The 15,845-nt window shown below is 36.8% G+C and overlaps 2 protein-coding genes and 1 pseudogene across 5 annotated transcripts; all 3 read left to right on the forward strand.

Moving 5' to 3' along the window:
- The first annotated feature begins 1,096 nt into the window (after positions 1-1,096).
- On the forward strand, positions 1,097-2,560 carry LOC125468037 (annotated as a pseudogene).
- On the forward strand, positions 2,080-4,873 carry LOC103962295. The gene is made up of 8 exons (XM_048568237.1): positions 2,080-2,222; positions 2,462-2,629; positions 2,732-2,781; positions 2,854-2,945; positions 3,038-3,157; positions 3,701-3,805; positions 4,072-4,206; positions 4,344-4,873. The coding sequence occupies exons 3-7, from the start codon at positions 2,748-2,750 to the stop codon at positions 4,120-4,122; spliced, it is 402 nt and encodes a 133-aa protein (XP_048424194.1). The 5' UTR covers positions 2,080-2,222; positions 2,462-2,629; positions 2,732-2,747; the 3' UTR covers positions 4,123-4,206; positions 4,344-4,873.
- Positions 4,874-10,565: 5,692 nt separating this feature from the next.
- On the forward strand, positions 10,566-15,740 carry LOC103962292. Of its 4 annotated transcripts, XM_048568333.1 has the most exons (13): positions 10,566-11,033; positions 11,777-11,850; positions 12,086-12,261; positions 12,805-12,848; positions 12,993-13,483; positions 13,622-13,706; positions 13,880-13,967; positions 14,183-14,367; positions 14,520-14,652; positions 14,758-14,894; positions 15,008-15,082; positions 15,297-15,404; positions 15,496-15,740. In XM_048568333.1, exons 3-13 carry the CDS (start codon positions 12,114-12,116, stop codon positions 15,583-15,585), a joined length of 1,584 nt encoding a protein of 527 aa, XP_048424290.1. In that variant the 5' UTR covers positions 10,566-11,033; positions 11,777-11,850; positions 12,086-12,113; the 3' UTR covers positions 15,586-15,740. The 4 variants fall into 4 exon arrangements, with proteins under 4 accessions (XP_048424290.1, XP_048424288.1, XP_048424289.1 ...); XM_048568331.1 differs by having other exon boundaries at positions 12,805-13,483; XM_048568332.1 differs by lacking the exon at positions 11,777-11,850 and having other exon boundaries at positions 12,805-13,483.
- The last annotated feature ends 105 nt before the right edge of the window (positions 15,741-15,845 follow it).

Here is a 15,845-nt window from a genome sequence, read left to right on the forward strand (position 1 = left end):
CTGGGAATGTATGTGGAGCTGGAGCCGGAGACTTACCTTTCCCCAAGTCGTCCCCGGACCCAGGAAGACTTTTATATGTACTGTTCTGAGTTCTTTGCAATCAAAGTATCAATTTTGACTAACCACTTTTTAATCCACCTTTTTAATGCTCCTAATCACAAGAAGTTATGTAACTGATTTGATACTTTTGAATAATCAAATTTATAATTAACAAACTCAAATATTCTAAAAGAATATGATATAAAAAAACATTCTAAAAGAAAGATAATATAAAAAAAAGAAAAATCAAATATAACAAGTTAGTTAGAGCAATGTGCGTAGTTTTACACTAAAATTCAAATTTTCTTTATCATCATAGTAGACTATAGTAATGTAGTTATTATTTGTCACAAAACAAATCAAATATAAAAAAACGTTTATTTAGAAGTATTTTTAAAATAACTAAAAACGTTTTTAGAGGAAATGTTTCTGAATTCATAAGGCATATGATCACTTGAAGTGATCACGTGCTGTTTCAAGATTCGCTTTCATTTTTAGTAAGGATTGATTCTAAAAAATATTTTCACTAAAAACTCTTTTAATCATTTTAAAAGTTATTTTGGAAGTGTTTTTAAAATAACTGAAATCGCTTAAAAATATTTTAAAAACCAATCTTGAATTAAAATGCAAGTGAATCCTTAAAAAATCACTTAAAACTTAAAAGTGTTTCCTGTAACATCAGTTATGTGTTTCATGCATGAAACATTTAAGTGTTTTTAAAACCTAAAAACATTTTTGCTAAAAGCACTTTCATTCATTTTAAAAGTATTTCTAAATGAGTTATAAAAGCACTTTGAAACAAGCTTAAAGATTATTGTGTGGTTTAACATTTAATTATCAAAATTAATCAAATGTTGTTAGCCAAAACTCAGAAGACATATCAAATCATGAAGAAAATAAAAATCCACTAGCTTCAATATTACTTCAAAAAAAGAGCTTCAGAAAAATAGAGTTTAAAACCAAAACAAACAAAAAAGGAAGAAGCTTTTCTCAGTTCGTACCTGTACAAATTTTCCCACCAAATTGAAAACCCAGATACCAATTGCTACCAACAGCAATGGCGTCTCCTACGCCGGACGCAGCGACCCTTTTAACCCTCTTGGCAGCCATTGACATGGGCACCAACTCCTTCAAGCTGCTCATAGTCCGAGCATACCCAGACGGCAAATTCTTCACCATCGACCAATTCAAAGAGCCGGTGGTTCTCGGCCGCGACACCACCTCATCGTCATCAACACCAACCCCTTTTGCCCTCTCGCACCACTCCCACCTCCTTGCTCTCGAATCCCTAAAAAAGTTTCAGAAAATCCTGAAATCCTACAAAATCAGCAAAACCCCGTCCGCTGCGTCGCGAACGCTGCCGTGCGAGAAGCCCTGAACCAAGCTGAGTTATTGGAATGCGTGAGGGAGGCGGTGGGTTTGGAGGTCGATGTGCTGCCCGGTGAGGAGGAAGCTCGGCTGGTTTATCTGGGTATGCTTTAGTTTCTGCCGATATATGAGAAATTGGTGCTGGGTGTGGATATCGGAGGTGGGTCTACTGAGTTCGTGATTGGAAAGGAAGGAAATGTCGTTTTGGGGGCTTCGTTGAAGCTGGGGCATGTTAATTTGACCCAAAAGTTTGGGGGCAGTGAAGGGAATGCTGAAATTATGAGGGACCATATCAGGTTGGTGATTCAGGAATCTGGGTTGGTTGAAAAGATTCAATCTTGCGGCTTTGAAGTCGTTGTGGGGTCTTCCGGTACGATCAAGGCTGTTGAGAAGGCGGTCCCTTTGGGGTATAGCAATGTGAGCAATATGCTGCAGGTGAGCAATTTGGTTTCTTTTGGGGATGGCATGAGGGCTTGGAAGCTGAGCAGAGGAGAGGTGAAGGGTGTTGTGGGGAGTTTGTGCGGCGGAGGAGAGCCAGAGAGGGTTAGGAAGGAGAAGTTTTTTAAAAGGCCGTCGGAGTTTATGGTTTCAGGGGCAGTGCTGTTGGAGGAGACATTTGAGGTGCTTGGAATTGAGGAGATGGAGGTTTCTGGTTATGCATTGGCAGAAGGGGTTGTTGCAGAGAGTTTGGCAAAGGGTAGTGGGGGTTAAGATTTGAATGCCAATAGAAATGGTCGTCTGTTGTGCGGCTTACGATGAGATTTAATGGCAAGAAGATGATGAGGGCTGCTGCACAGTGTGCTGGCATTGCTAAGGTATATTCAAATTGAATTGAGTATCTTGTTTCCTAACGTACGTTTGTGAGATAGACAGAAACTAGTTCAGGATAAATTTATTGATGCTTGATACCAACTTAAATTTAGTGTAAGGATCAGTCAAAATGTAGTGTGATGTTGGGGATATTTATGTATTCTATTGTATATTCTTCATTAAATTGGGTATGGAGAAGAATTGTATTGCGACGTCCAGTGTTTTTGAGTAGATGTTTTTGCAGGAAACGTTTGAAGCTTTGAGAAAATGTGATCACCTTACTAACATTCAAGTTGCTGCCTCCGTTGACGCCAAGGATCTTGAATATCTTGAAGCTGCATGAGTGCTCCACAATATTGGGATTTCCGTGGGCAAAAAGGGTTACGATAAGCATTCTTATTCTATCATAACAGTAATGATTTTCCCTCTTCCTAATTCATTTACTGTGCATTGAAAATAAAACTTCAAGTTTACTTATTGATCTTAATCTTGATGAGCTAAATTGTTTGTATAGAACGGCAATCATCTTCATGGTTATGGTACTGAGGAGGTCAAGCCGTCAAGGTATGTCAAGTGTTTATTTGTGTGCTATGTCTTGGTGCATACTCTGTATTCTCTACAGTGATGATCAATTAGTGAATCTGCAGCTGATAGCTCTACTTCCAAAACACCACATGAAGAACTTACCAAACTTTTACCATGTATCCTTCAAGGAGTTTCCAGAACAGGTAGCATTTTATCTGAATATATACAATACTATGACAACTACAATCATTTGTGTTTTTATGTTTATTTTTGCGTTCTTTCTCTTTTCTGTCAGGTCAAAAAGAAATTCAGGTTTCTATGTGCAATTATCTGTACATCTGCTGCACCACAACAACATCGACTCATAGGTTTCCAACATATGGAGATCTCTCATTCTCAAGAAGGTTTTAGACTGGTAATCTCCAATATGGTTTTCAATTGAATTTTTCTCGAATAAAATTGGAGGTTTTTTTCTTTGCATTTGTAGAATGTTTTTTTAAAACTACACAGGAATCGAACATATCCTGTACTATTAACTTTGCTGTAGTATTTGTGTTGTTCTTTTAAAGAAAATTATCATATTTGTATACAACTTCTTGTGCTGAATGAGTAAAGAAGGCCTTGGTTTTCAATTGATGGTGTGAAGCAGAACCTTGAACTTTCATCTTAGATTCTGCAGCTAAGCACACGATTAGATTGGTGAGAATATCGCAGTGGTATGGTTGTCAACATAGCAATGCATTTTAATTAATTATCACATACGCCTGCTCGGTCTGTATGCTTTTCATTACCACAGAATGTGCAGACACTGCAGAGGCTCTAAGACGTGATACCAAAGATTTCATCTTATGGCTTATCGATTAACTTAAACCTTGAATGCTGCTTAATGTGATTAACTAAAGCAATTTCTTTTCTTGAGTTTGGCTAACTGTAGCATTGACCTTGGGATTGTTTTCAGACATGCAGTAGCGTAAAAGATCAAAATTATCCACCTGGCATTGTCCAGACTCTAGCTGAGGATATTGGAGATGAACTAAGGCAAGAGTTAGCGCACTTTAAAATGGTAATTTTCTTAATCTTCCCGTTTATATTAAAATTTTCAAATCGGAATGAAAGGGGTCCCTCATGTTCAGCTGGTCCCATAGAAGCCAAAGCCTTCAGCTTTCTGTAAAATACTCGTTTGGGTGAGGGCTTAGGATTGCCTGTTTTTAATTCCGGGGTTTCTCTGAATTTGAAAAGTTCTCAATCCTGGCTCAGGACGAATGCTGGCGGCATGCTTAACACATGCAATATTTTCATAACAGATGGACTTGTTTTTGTTGGCTTCAGGTATTCCAGGAAGAATTGTACATTGTCGTTCCTTCAAGTGCTTCAGAATGATTGAGAGAGAAATGTATCGGCAGAAATGGTGTTTCGTGATGTCCTGAGAAGGTTCATATACTCCTTAAGTTCGGCCTATTCAAGGTCCATACCGTCTCCCTAGATCATAGAACCGTTTATTCGTTTTGATCTGCATTTTCATATTTGATTAGTGGCATAAACAGTATACGCCTTACAATATTAGTGATCTGATAGAAGATCGCACTTTTAATGGAGTACAGGCGTTGAAGCCATGGAAGGACAAAGGACAGTCGCGTTGCCCAAGTGGAAGGATATCCCTTATGAACCATTGACACAGAGCTCATGGGCTGAACTTGTGTCGATAGAGACTCATGTTGCCAACTGACGCGGGTTCTTTTGAAATTCTGAAAGAGAGCACTTGCCGGAGAATTGGGAGGTAACCATACTCGATCATGAAACCCGTGAATTGGGAGGTAACCAACTGACGCGGTTCTAATGAAACTCGTGAATCGTGTTCTTCAGTTTCTGCCAATTCACAAGGATGTGAAATACGATGAGTCGGGTTTACCATCCTCCCTCATTAAAATTTATTTTCTTAAGCAATCTCATAATTCAGTTTTTCGGTTTTCTGTTGTTTCCTTAATCTTCACAATGCGACTCCATGGAGTGCCAGCCTAGCTTGAGAGTGGTGTAGATGATCTAGAGGCCATTTCAGATGTTTATGTATGAAGAGGTTCTGTTGTTTCCTTAATCTTCACAATTACTAAACGCTGTCGTTTTTTATTTCCAATTTATTGCCATGATAGAATTTAAGAAAACTAATGAAAATTCTAAAAAAAACTTTAGTTTTTAATGAAAAATGACAAATAAAGGTGTAGTGAAGAGTATCAAGGAATAGTAAAAATGTGGTTTTTCGTTAAAAGTGAACAGTACCGGGAGTGTTTCATTAAAATTCCCTAAAATTTATCATACGCATCAATTCCCAAATGGGCAATGTCTTAAAATGTAAAGTGTCCGTTGTGTGGTTCCAAGGGCCAAACATGATTGAATAGTGAAGTGAATACCAAACTATAGTGTGTGAAATTAATCGGAACATACCCGAATTCGAGATCCTCTCTGGATCTTGCAATTTGAAGTTGACGGACTGAGAAATCTTCATTTTAAATCCTATGGCCCTTGTTAGCCCTTCTCATTTTTACTTCACACAAATCAAGGGTCCGAATCTCTCTCCATCTATTGAACGGTATAGATTTCTCTATCTATTGGCTCTGGACTGTGAGATCTAAAGAGGATCTAAACCCAACCCACCCAAACCCAATTTGTGACAGTATCCATTGATAGACATTGGGTACCTTTCAAGCTGAGTCCACGACATAATGTGAGACCTATCTCTACCGTAAATGTTGGTGAGTGTTAGGATTCAATATCGCACGTTCGAAAGAATAACAATATCTTGGAATGGTGTAAAAGTTTCGAATACCCTTTTTGTTGAGAGCATGAATTTCATGTCGAGAAAGGAAAGTCTTGCCTAATAACGTATATGATCATGAATCTCTCCCTCTTATTACTAAATGATTTTTGAACGAATGTTCACTTTCTAATATAATATCAAAGATTCAAAGCAGACTATTCATGTGTTGAACCTAGTGTCCAATGTGTGGCATTATGTGAGTCTAGCACGTGAAAAACATTACATATATTGGGTGACATGAAGGGGTACGTATTGTTCTATTCATGGACTTTTAACAATTAGTAACGAAATGTCCACTACTACGGCTAGTTTGGAAATACTTTTAAAATGATTGAAAGCGCTTTTAGAGAAAATGATTTTGGATCCCAAAGGTACTTGGAATGCTTTTTGCAAGAAACACCAGTTTTGTGCTTATTCCAATAAGCACTTTAAGTGCTTATTCCAGAAAGCACTTTAAAAGTGTTATTTCAGGATTTACTTGCATTTTTACTAAAAAATTTGTTCCAAAAACATTTTCAGCCATTTAAAAGTACTTCCAAACGATCTCTAAGACAAAGTCCACAAAGTGGGCGATTTGTAGGAGGAAATTAGCACAAGGTCAATGTTGATACCGTGGGCAGAAGACATCATTCGGTACAACTTTAGGGGCAAGTTTTACCCATAAGCTCTTAAAAGTTAGTTTCGTCTATGAGCGTAAGGAGTCAAGTTGGGAGTAAATCTCAAACTAAAATACTTCAACTGAGCTCTGAACCGGACAAAATCTTACAATCGGTGATAGGACAAGTTTTTCTCCTGAACTGAGTTCAATTAATGGGTAAATTGTGCTATTTCTCCAATCCAACATAAGTTGAAGATATTTGATCGGATTACAACCATCCAAGTTGCATCCTTGTCCTTAAGCTATGGTGGAACTAATTTTGTTTTCCAATCTGCAATCATGATACAATTTACAATGCACATTAAGCAGTAACAAATAGAAAGTAGTAGGGTTCATCACTATACATCACATCATTAGCATATCTTCTAGGGCCATTTGTCTTGTCCCGGATTAAAAGTAAACGGCAAAAATTTTAATTATTTTGTTTTGAAATTAGAAACGAATGCAATGACATTCTTGGATTCATATAGTCAATTCCATTTAATAGGAAAATACTTTATTGTTGTTGTTTGTTTTGAAATTAACATTTATAGGTAGCTAACTGACGAGTGATTTAGACTATTCAATAGAGGGAGAGAGAGAGAAATTTAAACACTTGGTTTATGTAAAGTGTGTCGATGAGATTGACAAATAAGGATCATAAAATTTAAAATGAGTAGTCTAAATTAATCAGTCTGTAAGGTTCAAACTGCAAGATCTGGAAAATCTTGAAATGACAGTGACTAAGGTGGTGCATGACAACATGAACTGGGGCTCGCTAGATATAAATATTGTAAAATGGACTAGACAGCTTAACAAATTAAAGAGATGGATTGTCTGCCCTCTTATTTTTATACTCTTCATTCTTTTCTGTTTGTATGATCACCGTGAAATCACGTCAACATTTTATATTCTTATTACTTTTTATTTTATTATTTCTAACAAAAATTAATATAAATTATTAATGTAAATTCACCGTGATCACACATCATAGAAAGGCATGAAAAAATTATGAAAATGGAAGAGCAGACAATCCACCTCGACAAAATGTTTAGATTTGTGCAGTAAGAATTACTATCATGCATCAAATCCAAACCTCCACCACCAATTGGTTAGGTCATCTCAGCTCCGCCTTTTGTTTTCTTTATGTAAAAGATTCATAAATCTCATCATCTTCCTTTTGACTACACGTGAAAAGTTTGGTAAATGACACCTATATATGTCTCGGATAATTCTGCAGAACTCATCGATATTGCAGGTCTTGTAGTCATGCACGACGTGGATAACACATATCTTTGTCAACCACCAACTTGATCAACTATAGCATAATTAAAGATAATAAGAAGGTTGTTTTATTTTTAAAAGGCGACCAGTTAGCAGCTTCGTCACAACAGTTTATATTTTTTAGGCGAAAATTTTTATAGAGGCATTTCAGCATATGTTTTATCAGCACCAAGAATCGAACCAAGAATGTATCATGTGGAAGACGGGCCTAGAAGTTGTCCCCAACCACTGAGTTAAGGTATTAGATTAATGTTGTAGTCTTGTACTTATTCCAGTTGACTCCTTTTAGTTAAAATTCTAATAGAAAGTAAGTGAGGAGCGAGTTTAATTACGAAAAACTAAGATGAACAAATACTTAAGATAGTTGTCATACATAAGTGGACAAAGATGGATATTGATCTCACAATGCATCAATAATTAAGAGTCATACACTTGTGGACGACTGACTCAAATCGAGCTTGCGATACAATACTAGTCGCCCATACAAACATTTCCTTGGGCAATTGTCTCATCCTAACTATTCCTACACATGAAATCGTCCAGTTTTCTCTCTTTTGATGTTCGATCTTAAGTGTGACTGTTGTGTAACTGAGATATTTGACAAAATGCCTTAAAGATGATAAAACAACGAGTAATACTTGGAAGATTAAATTTGTAAACTAAATGATATAGAAGGTAATAATTAGGTTACTTAAGCGTTAATAAACATGTTCATTCCTATTAATAACACATCATTTAGTTTATAAATTTTATCTACAAATTTAATTTATCTAATGTTATCCCAAAACAAGATATGAAACTACGAACAACTAGCCAAAGTACCATGCGAACTTTGTCCCGTTTTGAAAAAGGATATCTTGAGGATCCGTCACTAGGGTTTTTATGGGTGCAAAGTTGTATTTTCCACTTGTTTTATACAGGCATGCATCGGTACGTGTACAGTGTACTTGACGTGTCAACCGGTCAAGTATGGTCCATCAACGCTATATAGCATAGCTCTTGCCCTCGGTACACGTGTCAGCATGTGGCTTCAGAGATCTCAGGGCCTCGTCCCAATGCCGAAATAGATGGTGTTATCCATACTTATTTCATACTTTTTACACACTTTTATCGATTTATATAATTTGTTTCACTGCGAATCATTCGATTCGATAATTAAAAATTAAAAAATATGTAAAACGTAAAAATAAATGTGTGGATAATACCGAAAAGACAAAAAATGAATGTGTGACTTCTTTTTATTATTTTTTGAATAAAAACATGCTGCATGCAATTGTTGTTGTTTTCTGCAGACTGCAAACTGCAAACGCATAACCGTGAAACTGAATTTCCAGAATTGTCACTAAAGGCCTAAGGTCACGTTCCCAATCAATTAGGTAAAAGTGCAGGCGATGGCACGATGCAATGAACCGTCGTGCAAACTGGGATGCCAGACCTTTTTAATAGTTTTCATATCATCACTTTTACTTAGGGGTGTAGTTAAACTAAGGATTGTAGTCAAACTCGGATTTGAGAGGATTTTAAAATTTTAGTGTAGCCAATTAAAAGATTTTAAAGGATTTTAGAATCCATTCAAATCCAGGTGTATTCAATTAAAGGATTTTATAATCCTTTAAAATCTAGGCGTAGTCAATTAAAAGATTTTAAAGGACTTTAAAATCCATCCAAATCTAAGTGTATTAAAAAAAAATTAAGATTTTGGAGGATTTCAATAAGTTGTTGATTTTGTAGGATTTGAGAGCCAAAAGTATATATAACCAAGACTAAAAAAAATCCTACCTCACCTCCTAGAGCGGTAAGATAATTAAGAGCTTAGGACTTTTGTGGCTAACTCAGGGCTTATATAAAGGGGCTAAATACCCTTACAAGTAGTTGAGGGAAAAATAGTGCTCTTATAATCCACATCAAATATATTAGATCACTGAACCACTAAATCCTTTTCAAAATATAATTTACATCATCATACTGGATTTTGTTCATTCCCCAATTTGAGCGTTAATAGAACTTCTACCTGAATCATAACTGACACACCCTGACCGAAATCAAGGCGTGCTGGGCGTCACGCCTTGATTTCGATCAGGGTGTTTCAGTTTGGTATCAGAGCTAATCCTTGGTCGGATGTGTGCTGACGAGAATGTCGGGCCCTTAAGGGAGGTGGATTCTGAGATCCCACATCGCTAAGGGGAATGGATCATGTGATCCTTATATGTATATTCTCATCTCTACCTAGCACGAGGCCTTTTGGGAGTTCACTGGCTTCGGATTCTACGGTAACTCCGAAGTTAAGCGAGTAGCGCACAAGAGCACTCCCATGATGGGTGACCCACTGGGAAGTTCTCGTGTGAATTCCCAGAAACAAAACCATGAGGGCGTGGTCGGGTCCCAAAGCGGACAATAACTGCTAAGGCAATCCAGTACCGGCAAAAGATTCCAAATCTAATACACTTGTAATTTATGTTTTAGTACACATAAAAGTAATTATTTAGAGTCTTAGAAACCAACATCATGATTAGCCAATTATATCGACTTGTGTTATGTTATAATGTTTTATTTTCTTGGATTTTATATTTGTAGTTTGCTAATAATTGAAGTTTATTTGGAAGTCAACTTATCCAGTTGCCCAGCACCTGTATCATGCACGATCCAACATCCATGCTGAAGTCCAATAAGCAAGGATGTAGTCCCACGCAACTCCATGCTCTTTCATACAACCCCATCAAAAACATTTGTTCGATAAGTGCAAAAACGATTTGTTGCTCAAGTCGTTAAAAACATTTACAAATACAGTTGTAATTCTAAATTAGATTTTACGATTGCCAGGCGCTGACCAACTAAAAATAGATAAAAACATTGAGAATTCTCTCTTTATAGGTCATGACCTTCATTGTGGACCATTAATAAAATGACGAGTGCTAAAACAACCAATTTTAGACTCGTTTTTACACCAGTTGGGTCTAACTTGAACCGTTTTAAAAATCAAAAGTAAGAACCGGATGATTTTACGCCAGGCGGAGTAATGGGGTCGTAGATAACAATCCCAAAACTCTAAAATGCCCTTGGTTCTGATCTCGTTTCGTTCCCTGCCAAGGAGGGCAGTGCCCACCAACGCAGCCGGTGCATTTGGCCAGAATTTGGCTGCTGAAAAAATCAGCAGTAGTTCCTGCTTCTTATCAATCGCAGATGGATATGTGTTCAATTTAAATTAAAAAAATCAATTATTTTGACACATGTCGATCTACGATTGATGAGGAGTAAGAACTATCACTGATTTTTCAGCAGCCAATCTCTGTTCGGTGCATTTAAGCAGCTCACCTGCCTTTTAGAGAGAGAAAAGATCCGTTAGCACTCCACAGTACAATGGAAAGCATTTTTCTTGCCATTTTCGGGAAACAAATCCGGTGGGCCATCCCGTACTGTATCAGTGCCTTCTGATTTTCCATTTTCTTTTTCTTTTAAAATATTTTGCAGCAAGTTTTCCTTTCTATATATATATATAAACACATTTTGGGGGGTAAAACAAGGAAGCTCCGCGGCAGAGTTTGCAGAGAGAAATAACGGGTAAGCTTCCCCAGGCACTGTTTGGTTGCTGAGAAAATTGAAGAAAACAAAAGAAAATTCCGAGTGTTTGTTTTTTTTTTTTTTTTCCTCGTATGTTTTTCTTCTTGTGTTGTTAGAAAACTAAACGTTTGAGCTGATTAAAATAGTTTGTATATCTGTTGTTTTTGGGATTTTTCTTCCTATATATGGTCAATGCTTAATGTTTGTGACATGTTTATGTGATTTTTATATATGTAAAATTAAATTATGCGTTATATTTGCGTGTTCATATATTTGTGGTTTTATAAGTAAATGTTTTTCTGAATGTCTAACGCTAGTTCAGCTGCAATTTGTTATAATTTTTTCTTATTGTTGTTCCATATAATTAGCTAACAGAAGACTTGGTGCAAACCGAGCGCAGTGACGTTCTAAGATTCATACAGCTGACCTGGGATAAGACTTTTTTGTTGTTGTTGTTCCATTTAATTGCTGTTTATTTGACAAATTTTGAGTCTTTTTCGTGCATTTTTTTCAATTATTTGTGCCTCATGCTCTCTCATGGTGATGCGTTCGTAGTAATTTTTTGTATACACATGTAAGATTGCTTCCTTCTGTGTAAAGTATTCATTTTTTTGAAGTCTTTCATTGACTCTTTTTTTTTTTTTGTAAATGGAAACTGAATTGAACTTCCTAGTTGATATGTGCAAATTGTTCTTCCTTAACTGAGTTTGAGTATTAACCATCGGGCTGTTATTTCATCACAGCGTTCGAGTATTGATTCCTTAGGTAGCACCGGTTTTGTTACTTGCAACTGAATGATCTATAAGAGACATAGAGAGTAAGTTGTTGGGTCTCCCTTTGCTTAGAATGTAATGAAAACTAACGAAAAATCCAAAAAAATATTTAGTTTTAATGAAAAAAGACAAATAAAAGTGTAGTGAATAGTATTAGGAGTGAACAGTACCGGAAGTGTTTCGTTAAAACTCCCTAGAATGTATGTATTGAATCAAGTAGCGTCGAATGTGATACGCGTTCAGTAATTCACTTACTATTTCAAACTAATTTTGGTTCAGTTTCTGAGAAGCATCACTTCATTCTGGCATGGGGTTGGAGGAAAGAGTTGACAGACATAACAACAAGCAAGGCAAAGTTAATCAGACATCAACTATTTGCAAGCATGCTTTTTCTGACCTGACGCATATTACTCCGTTGGTATTCGTATACCTCTTGAAAGAGTGCTATTTCCATGGTAAGAGTGTTTTGCTCTCGATCACTAATTTCACCGTTTTTAAGCATGATTATGTTGTGACAAGGAACTTGATCCTAGCTTGTTGATGTGCCTTTGATCATGTTAGTGGTGTACCACATTGTGGTCAATGACTCAGTCTCAAATTAATCCTTCAAGTGTGTATTACACCGTTTTTCAAAATCCTGCTGCGTGTTTCCAGTCACCTAACCGTTTAACAAAACTTATGCCCCAAGTCATTTCCATACACGGGCAAGATAGAACCTGTTCACTCTTACGATCTAATAATTTGAAAGGCACTCGGCCCTCATGAGTGATGAAATACTTCTGTCCTGTGTTTAGATTACCTTTAGAGATCCAGGATGAATTTTTAAAGTATGCTGCAGTCCAATCCTGCAGAAGTTTACTCGTATCTATGCTACTTTTTTTCGGTTGCAAATTGAACTGAGTTTGGGTAAAAGATCTTATTTTCTCAGCTTTTCTGCATGTACCTTGGAAGTAATGTTTCTTTTCTGCTTGTTTGTTTCCAATTGAAACATGTAATAGGCACATGTAAGGCAACTAAGAAGTTCCGAGCTCTTCAAGACCAGGTTTATCTAGTACTACGCAATGATCCCCAACCTGGACCAGCTACTTTTGTTATTCAGTGCCTCTATGTTTTGCCTATATTTGATTTATACTGTGAAGGGTTCAGTCATTTGATTATATCTGGTCTTCTCCATTTCCTAAAAAAGGAAACATGCTCGGGGGACTCTGTGGAAGCAAAAGACCTCGCTGCCCAGTTATTTCTCGATATTGTTGGGGGCTCTGTCAACCATGAGGGGAGGATAATTGAGAAGATACTTGAAGTTTATGGTGTTCAGTTGGTAAACATTGATAGAGTAATGTGCCTGAATGCAAAGAATAATTGCAGATTTGACAATGCAAAAGAGTTTGTTGAGCAACATATATTTGGATTGATAGCGTCTCAATCATATATGACCGCGGTTACTTTGTTAGAGCACTTCTCTATCCGCCAGTCTGGCCAATCGTTTCTCCTTCGTATGATAGAAAGCGGTCAATTGAAAGCAGCAGAAAAGTGGGCAACATTCATGGGAAAGCCAATGTTGTGTATTCTTGTCCGGGAGTACTTCGGCAGAAACATGCTAAAAAATGCTTATGACATTATACAAAAAAACAATCTCCGACATGAATTTCCTGATGTTTATCATAAGTACAAAGAGAGGTAATTTTTTATGTTCATATTTCTGCGTGGTATCAAATTAATTTATTTTCTCCTTTTCTTTTCCTTCAATAAATTCTATTTGTTAGTCTTGAATACTTATTTTTCTTAAAATAATAAGAGTTAATCATAAACTTTCAGCACTTTAAAGAAATTAGCAGAAAAAGGTTGCTGGGAAGTTGCAGAAGCAAGGACAAACAGTAATAGGCAACTTCTTGAATATTTGGTATGTAGCTTTTGGAAAAGATCATGTTTCCGAAATCCATATGTGTATGCTTTCGTGTGTGAATGTACGCTTGGTTGCATTCTTAGCTTTGCGATTATAGTGATACGTAACTACTATTTAAATTAGTTAGACTCTTTTGGTATCACAATTAATTTCTTTTCTTTATTTCGAAGGTTTACTTGGCAATGGAAGCTGGTTACTCAGAGAAGGTTGATGAGCTATGTGATCGATACTCGCTTGAAGGTTTCTCGAATGGAAAAGGTATAACTAACGTTACTTAAACTGTCGTGTCATCATGCTTGCATTTATCCATACGGAATTATTTTTCTGGAGTTAGTGCAGTGAAGCTGTCAATCTGGGCAACCTTGCTTTAGCAGAACTAGTAGTTATGGTTTTTCTAGTAATTAAAGACAATTTATGAAGATAGCAATTCAAAGTTATGGATTTTATATAATTTTGTTTAATCTTTTATATAGTACCCAAGGCAAGTCTTCTCGAAAATCGCTATTTGCATCTCAATCAGTTGGTTATAGAGGGTGTTGTTTGGGTTGATGAAGCTGATGCCTTGCGTAATGCTACCTCTCACTTTGAGGGATGCAAAGTTGTGGGTCTTGATTGCGAATGGAAACCGAACTCTTTAAAAGGCAGCAAACCGAGCAAGGTAATTAGGTCATATTGATTTTCATTCTTTGCTAGACTTCAATTTTCTATTTTTTGCCTTTTTGGCTTCTCATATTTCCAAATACTTATTCGTAAAAACAATCTCATAGTCCACATGCTTTGTTTTGTTCAAGTGTTTTCTCTGCGTTTCAGGTTTCCATCATGCAAATTGCTTCTGAAAAAAAAGTTTTCGTCGTAGACTTGATCAAGTTATCTGCTGACGTTCCTGAGGTCCTGGATGACTGCTTGACTCGCATTCTGCAATCTCCTAGGATTCTGAAACTCGGTATGAGAAATTGTAATACAATAGGCGAATTAGAGCTTTCTTTACGATGTACATACATGAAATAAACTGGAAATTAAGCATGGCTATGAATTATGCTCCTTGTAGGCTATAATTTTCAGTGTGATATGAAGCAGTTGGCTCATTCGTATGGAGAGTTAGAGTGTTTCAAACACTACGAAATGTTACTGGACATCCAGAATGTTTTCAAAGAACCTAGCGGTGGTCTCTCTGGGCTTGCAAAGGTAACAGAAGCACGAAATTGAACATACTACAATCTTTTCTTTGTCTCTGTTGATCTATCTTTTTGCATTCTAATGCTCATTACGTGCAATTTACTTTGCGTGTGCTGCATCAGAAAATACTGGGAGTTGGTTTGAACAAGACTAGAAGGAATAGCAATTGGGAGCAACGACCTTTGACGCCCAATCAGGTAGTTTTTGTACATATTGAACTTTAACTATTTATAACTCGAATGAGGTATAAAATTGCTTTCGGAGCATGCTGAAGGGTTGAAATCCTCCTTCCATTGTTGAGTGAGGTATTACTCAATCGCGGTTGAAGTTTTAGGATCTGACACGATTTATTGGTTGAGCCACACATCCAGTTGTTGAGTTCAAATAAACTAGTGCCATATTCTTGTGCAGCTGGAGTATGCAGCTCTTGATGCAGCTGTTCTGATTCACATATTTCGCCACGTTCACAATCATTCCCAGGCTGCCGAGGGAGGAAAACTCGAGTGGAAATCCTGCATCGTAAGTGCAGATACAAAAACTTATCCGATTGATTGTACTCATGCATGAACATTTCTTCATTAAACCATCTATATGTTGTATTAATATACAGGTTTCCCACATGGATAACAAGAAGGCGAAGAAGGGGAGTCGAAAGGATTCATCAGAAGCTGAGACAATGGAAGAACAGCAACTTAATTAGCCCCGTCGCGTTTTCCCTTTGTCATTGGATTAGTTTGTAATCACCTGTAAATTTATCCATTTGGTCAAATGAGATGGTGTTTAATCATAGATGATGGTCTAAATATTTCCACATTTGCCTTTAGTTTTCAAAATTTAATCTCTTCCACTGTGTGATATGCTAAGAGACTCATTTGCTTTGCCTTAGACCAGAAAATTCAAAATTGGTAGGCCGAATATGGTTCCTTGGGTCCATCTTCTGTGCAATTGTGCACGACTATA

The sequence above is a fragment of a genome, unplaced genomic scaffold (assembly GCF_019419815.1).
Source record: "Pyrus x bretschneideri cultivar Hongxiangsu unplaced genomic scaffold, Pyrus_bretschneideri_v1 Contig48, whole genome shotgun sequence".
NCBI lineage: Eukaryota > Viridiplantae > Streptophyta > Magnoliopsida > Rosales > Rosaceae > Pyrus > Pyrus x bretschneideri.

What these genes read in the sequence shown, in the direction of transcription:
- LOC103962292 (XM_048568331.1), top strand. Translation starts at nt 12,114, where the DNA reads ATGGGGTTGGAGGAAAGAGTTGACAGACATAACAACAAGCAAGGCAAA. An exon ending in GACCTTTGACGCCCAATCAG is followed by an intron (nt 15,083 to 15,296) that starts GTAGTTTTTGTA and finishes ATTCTTGTGCAG; the next exon opens with CTGGAGTATGCAGCTCTTGA. An exon ending in TCGAGTGGAAATCCTGCATC is followed by an intron (nt 15,405 to 15,495) that starts GTAAGTGCAGAT and finishes ATTAATATACAG; the next exon opens with GTTTCCCACATGGATAACAA.
- LOC103962295 (XM_048568237.1), top strand. Translation starts at nt 2,748, where the DNA reads ATGGTTATGGTACTGAGGAGGTCAAGCCGTCAAG. An exon ending in GAGGAGGTCAAGCCGTCAAG is followed by an intron (nt 2,782 to 2,853) that starts GTATGTCAAGTG and finishes ATGATCAATTAG; the next exon opens with TGAATCTGCAGCTGATAGCT. An exon ending in TCAAGGAGTTTCCAGAACAG is followed by an intron (nt 2,946 to 3,037) that starts GTAGCATTTTAT and finishes CTTTTCTGTCAG; the next exon opens with GTCAAAAAGAAATTCAGGTT.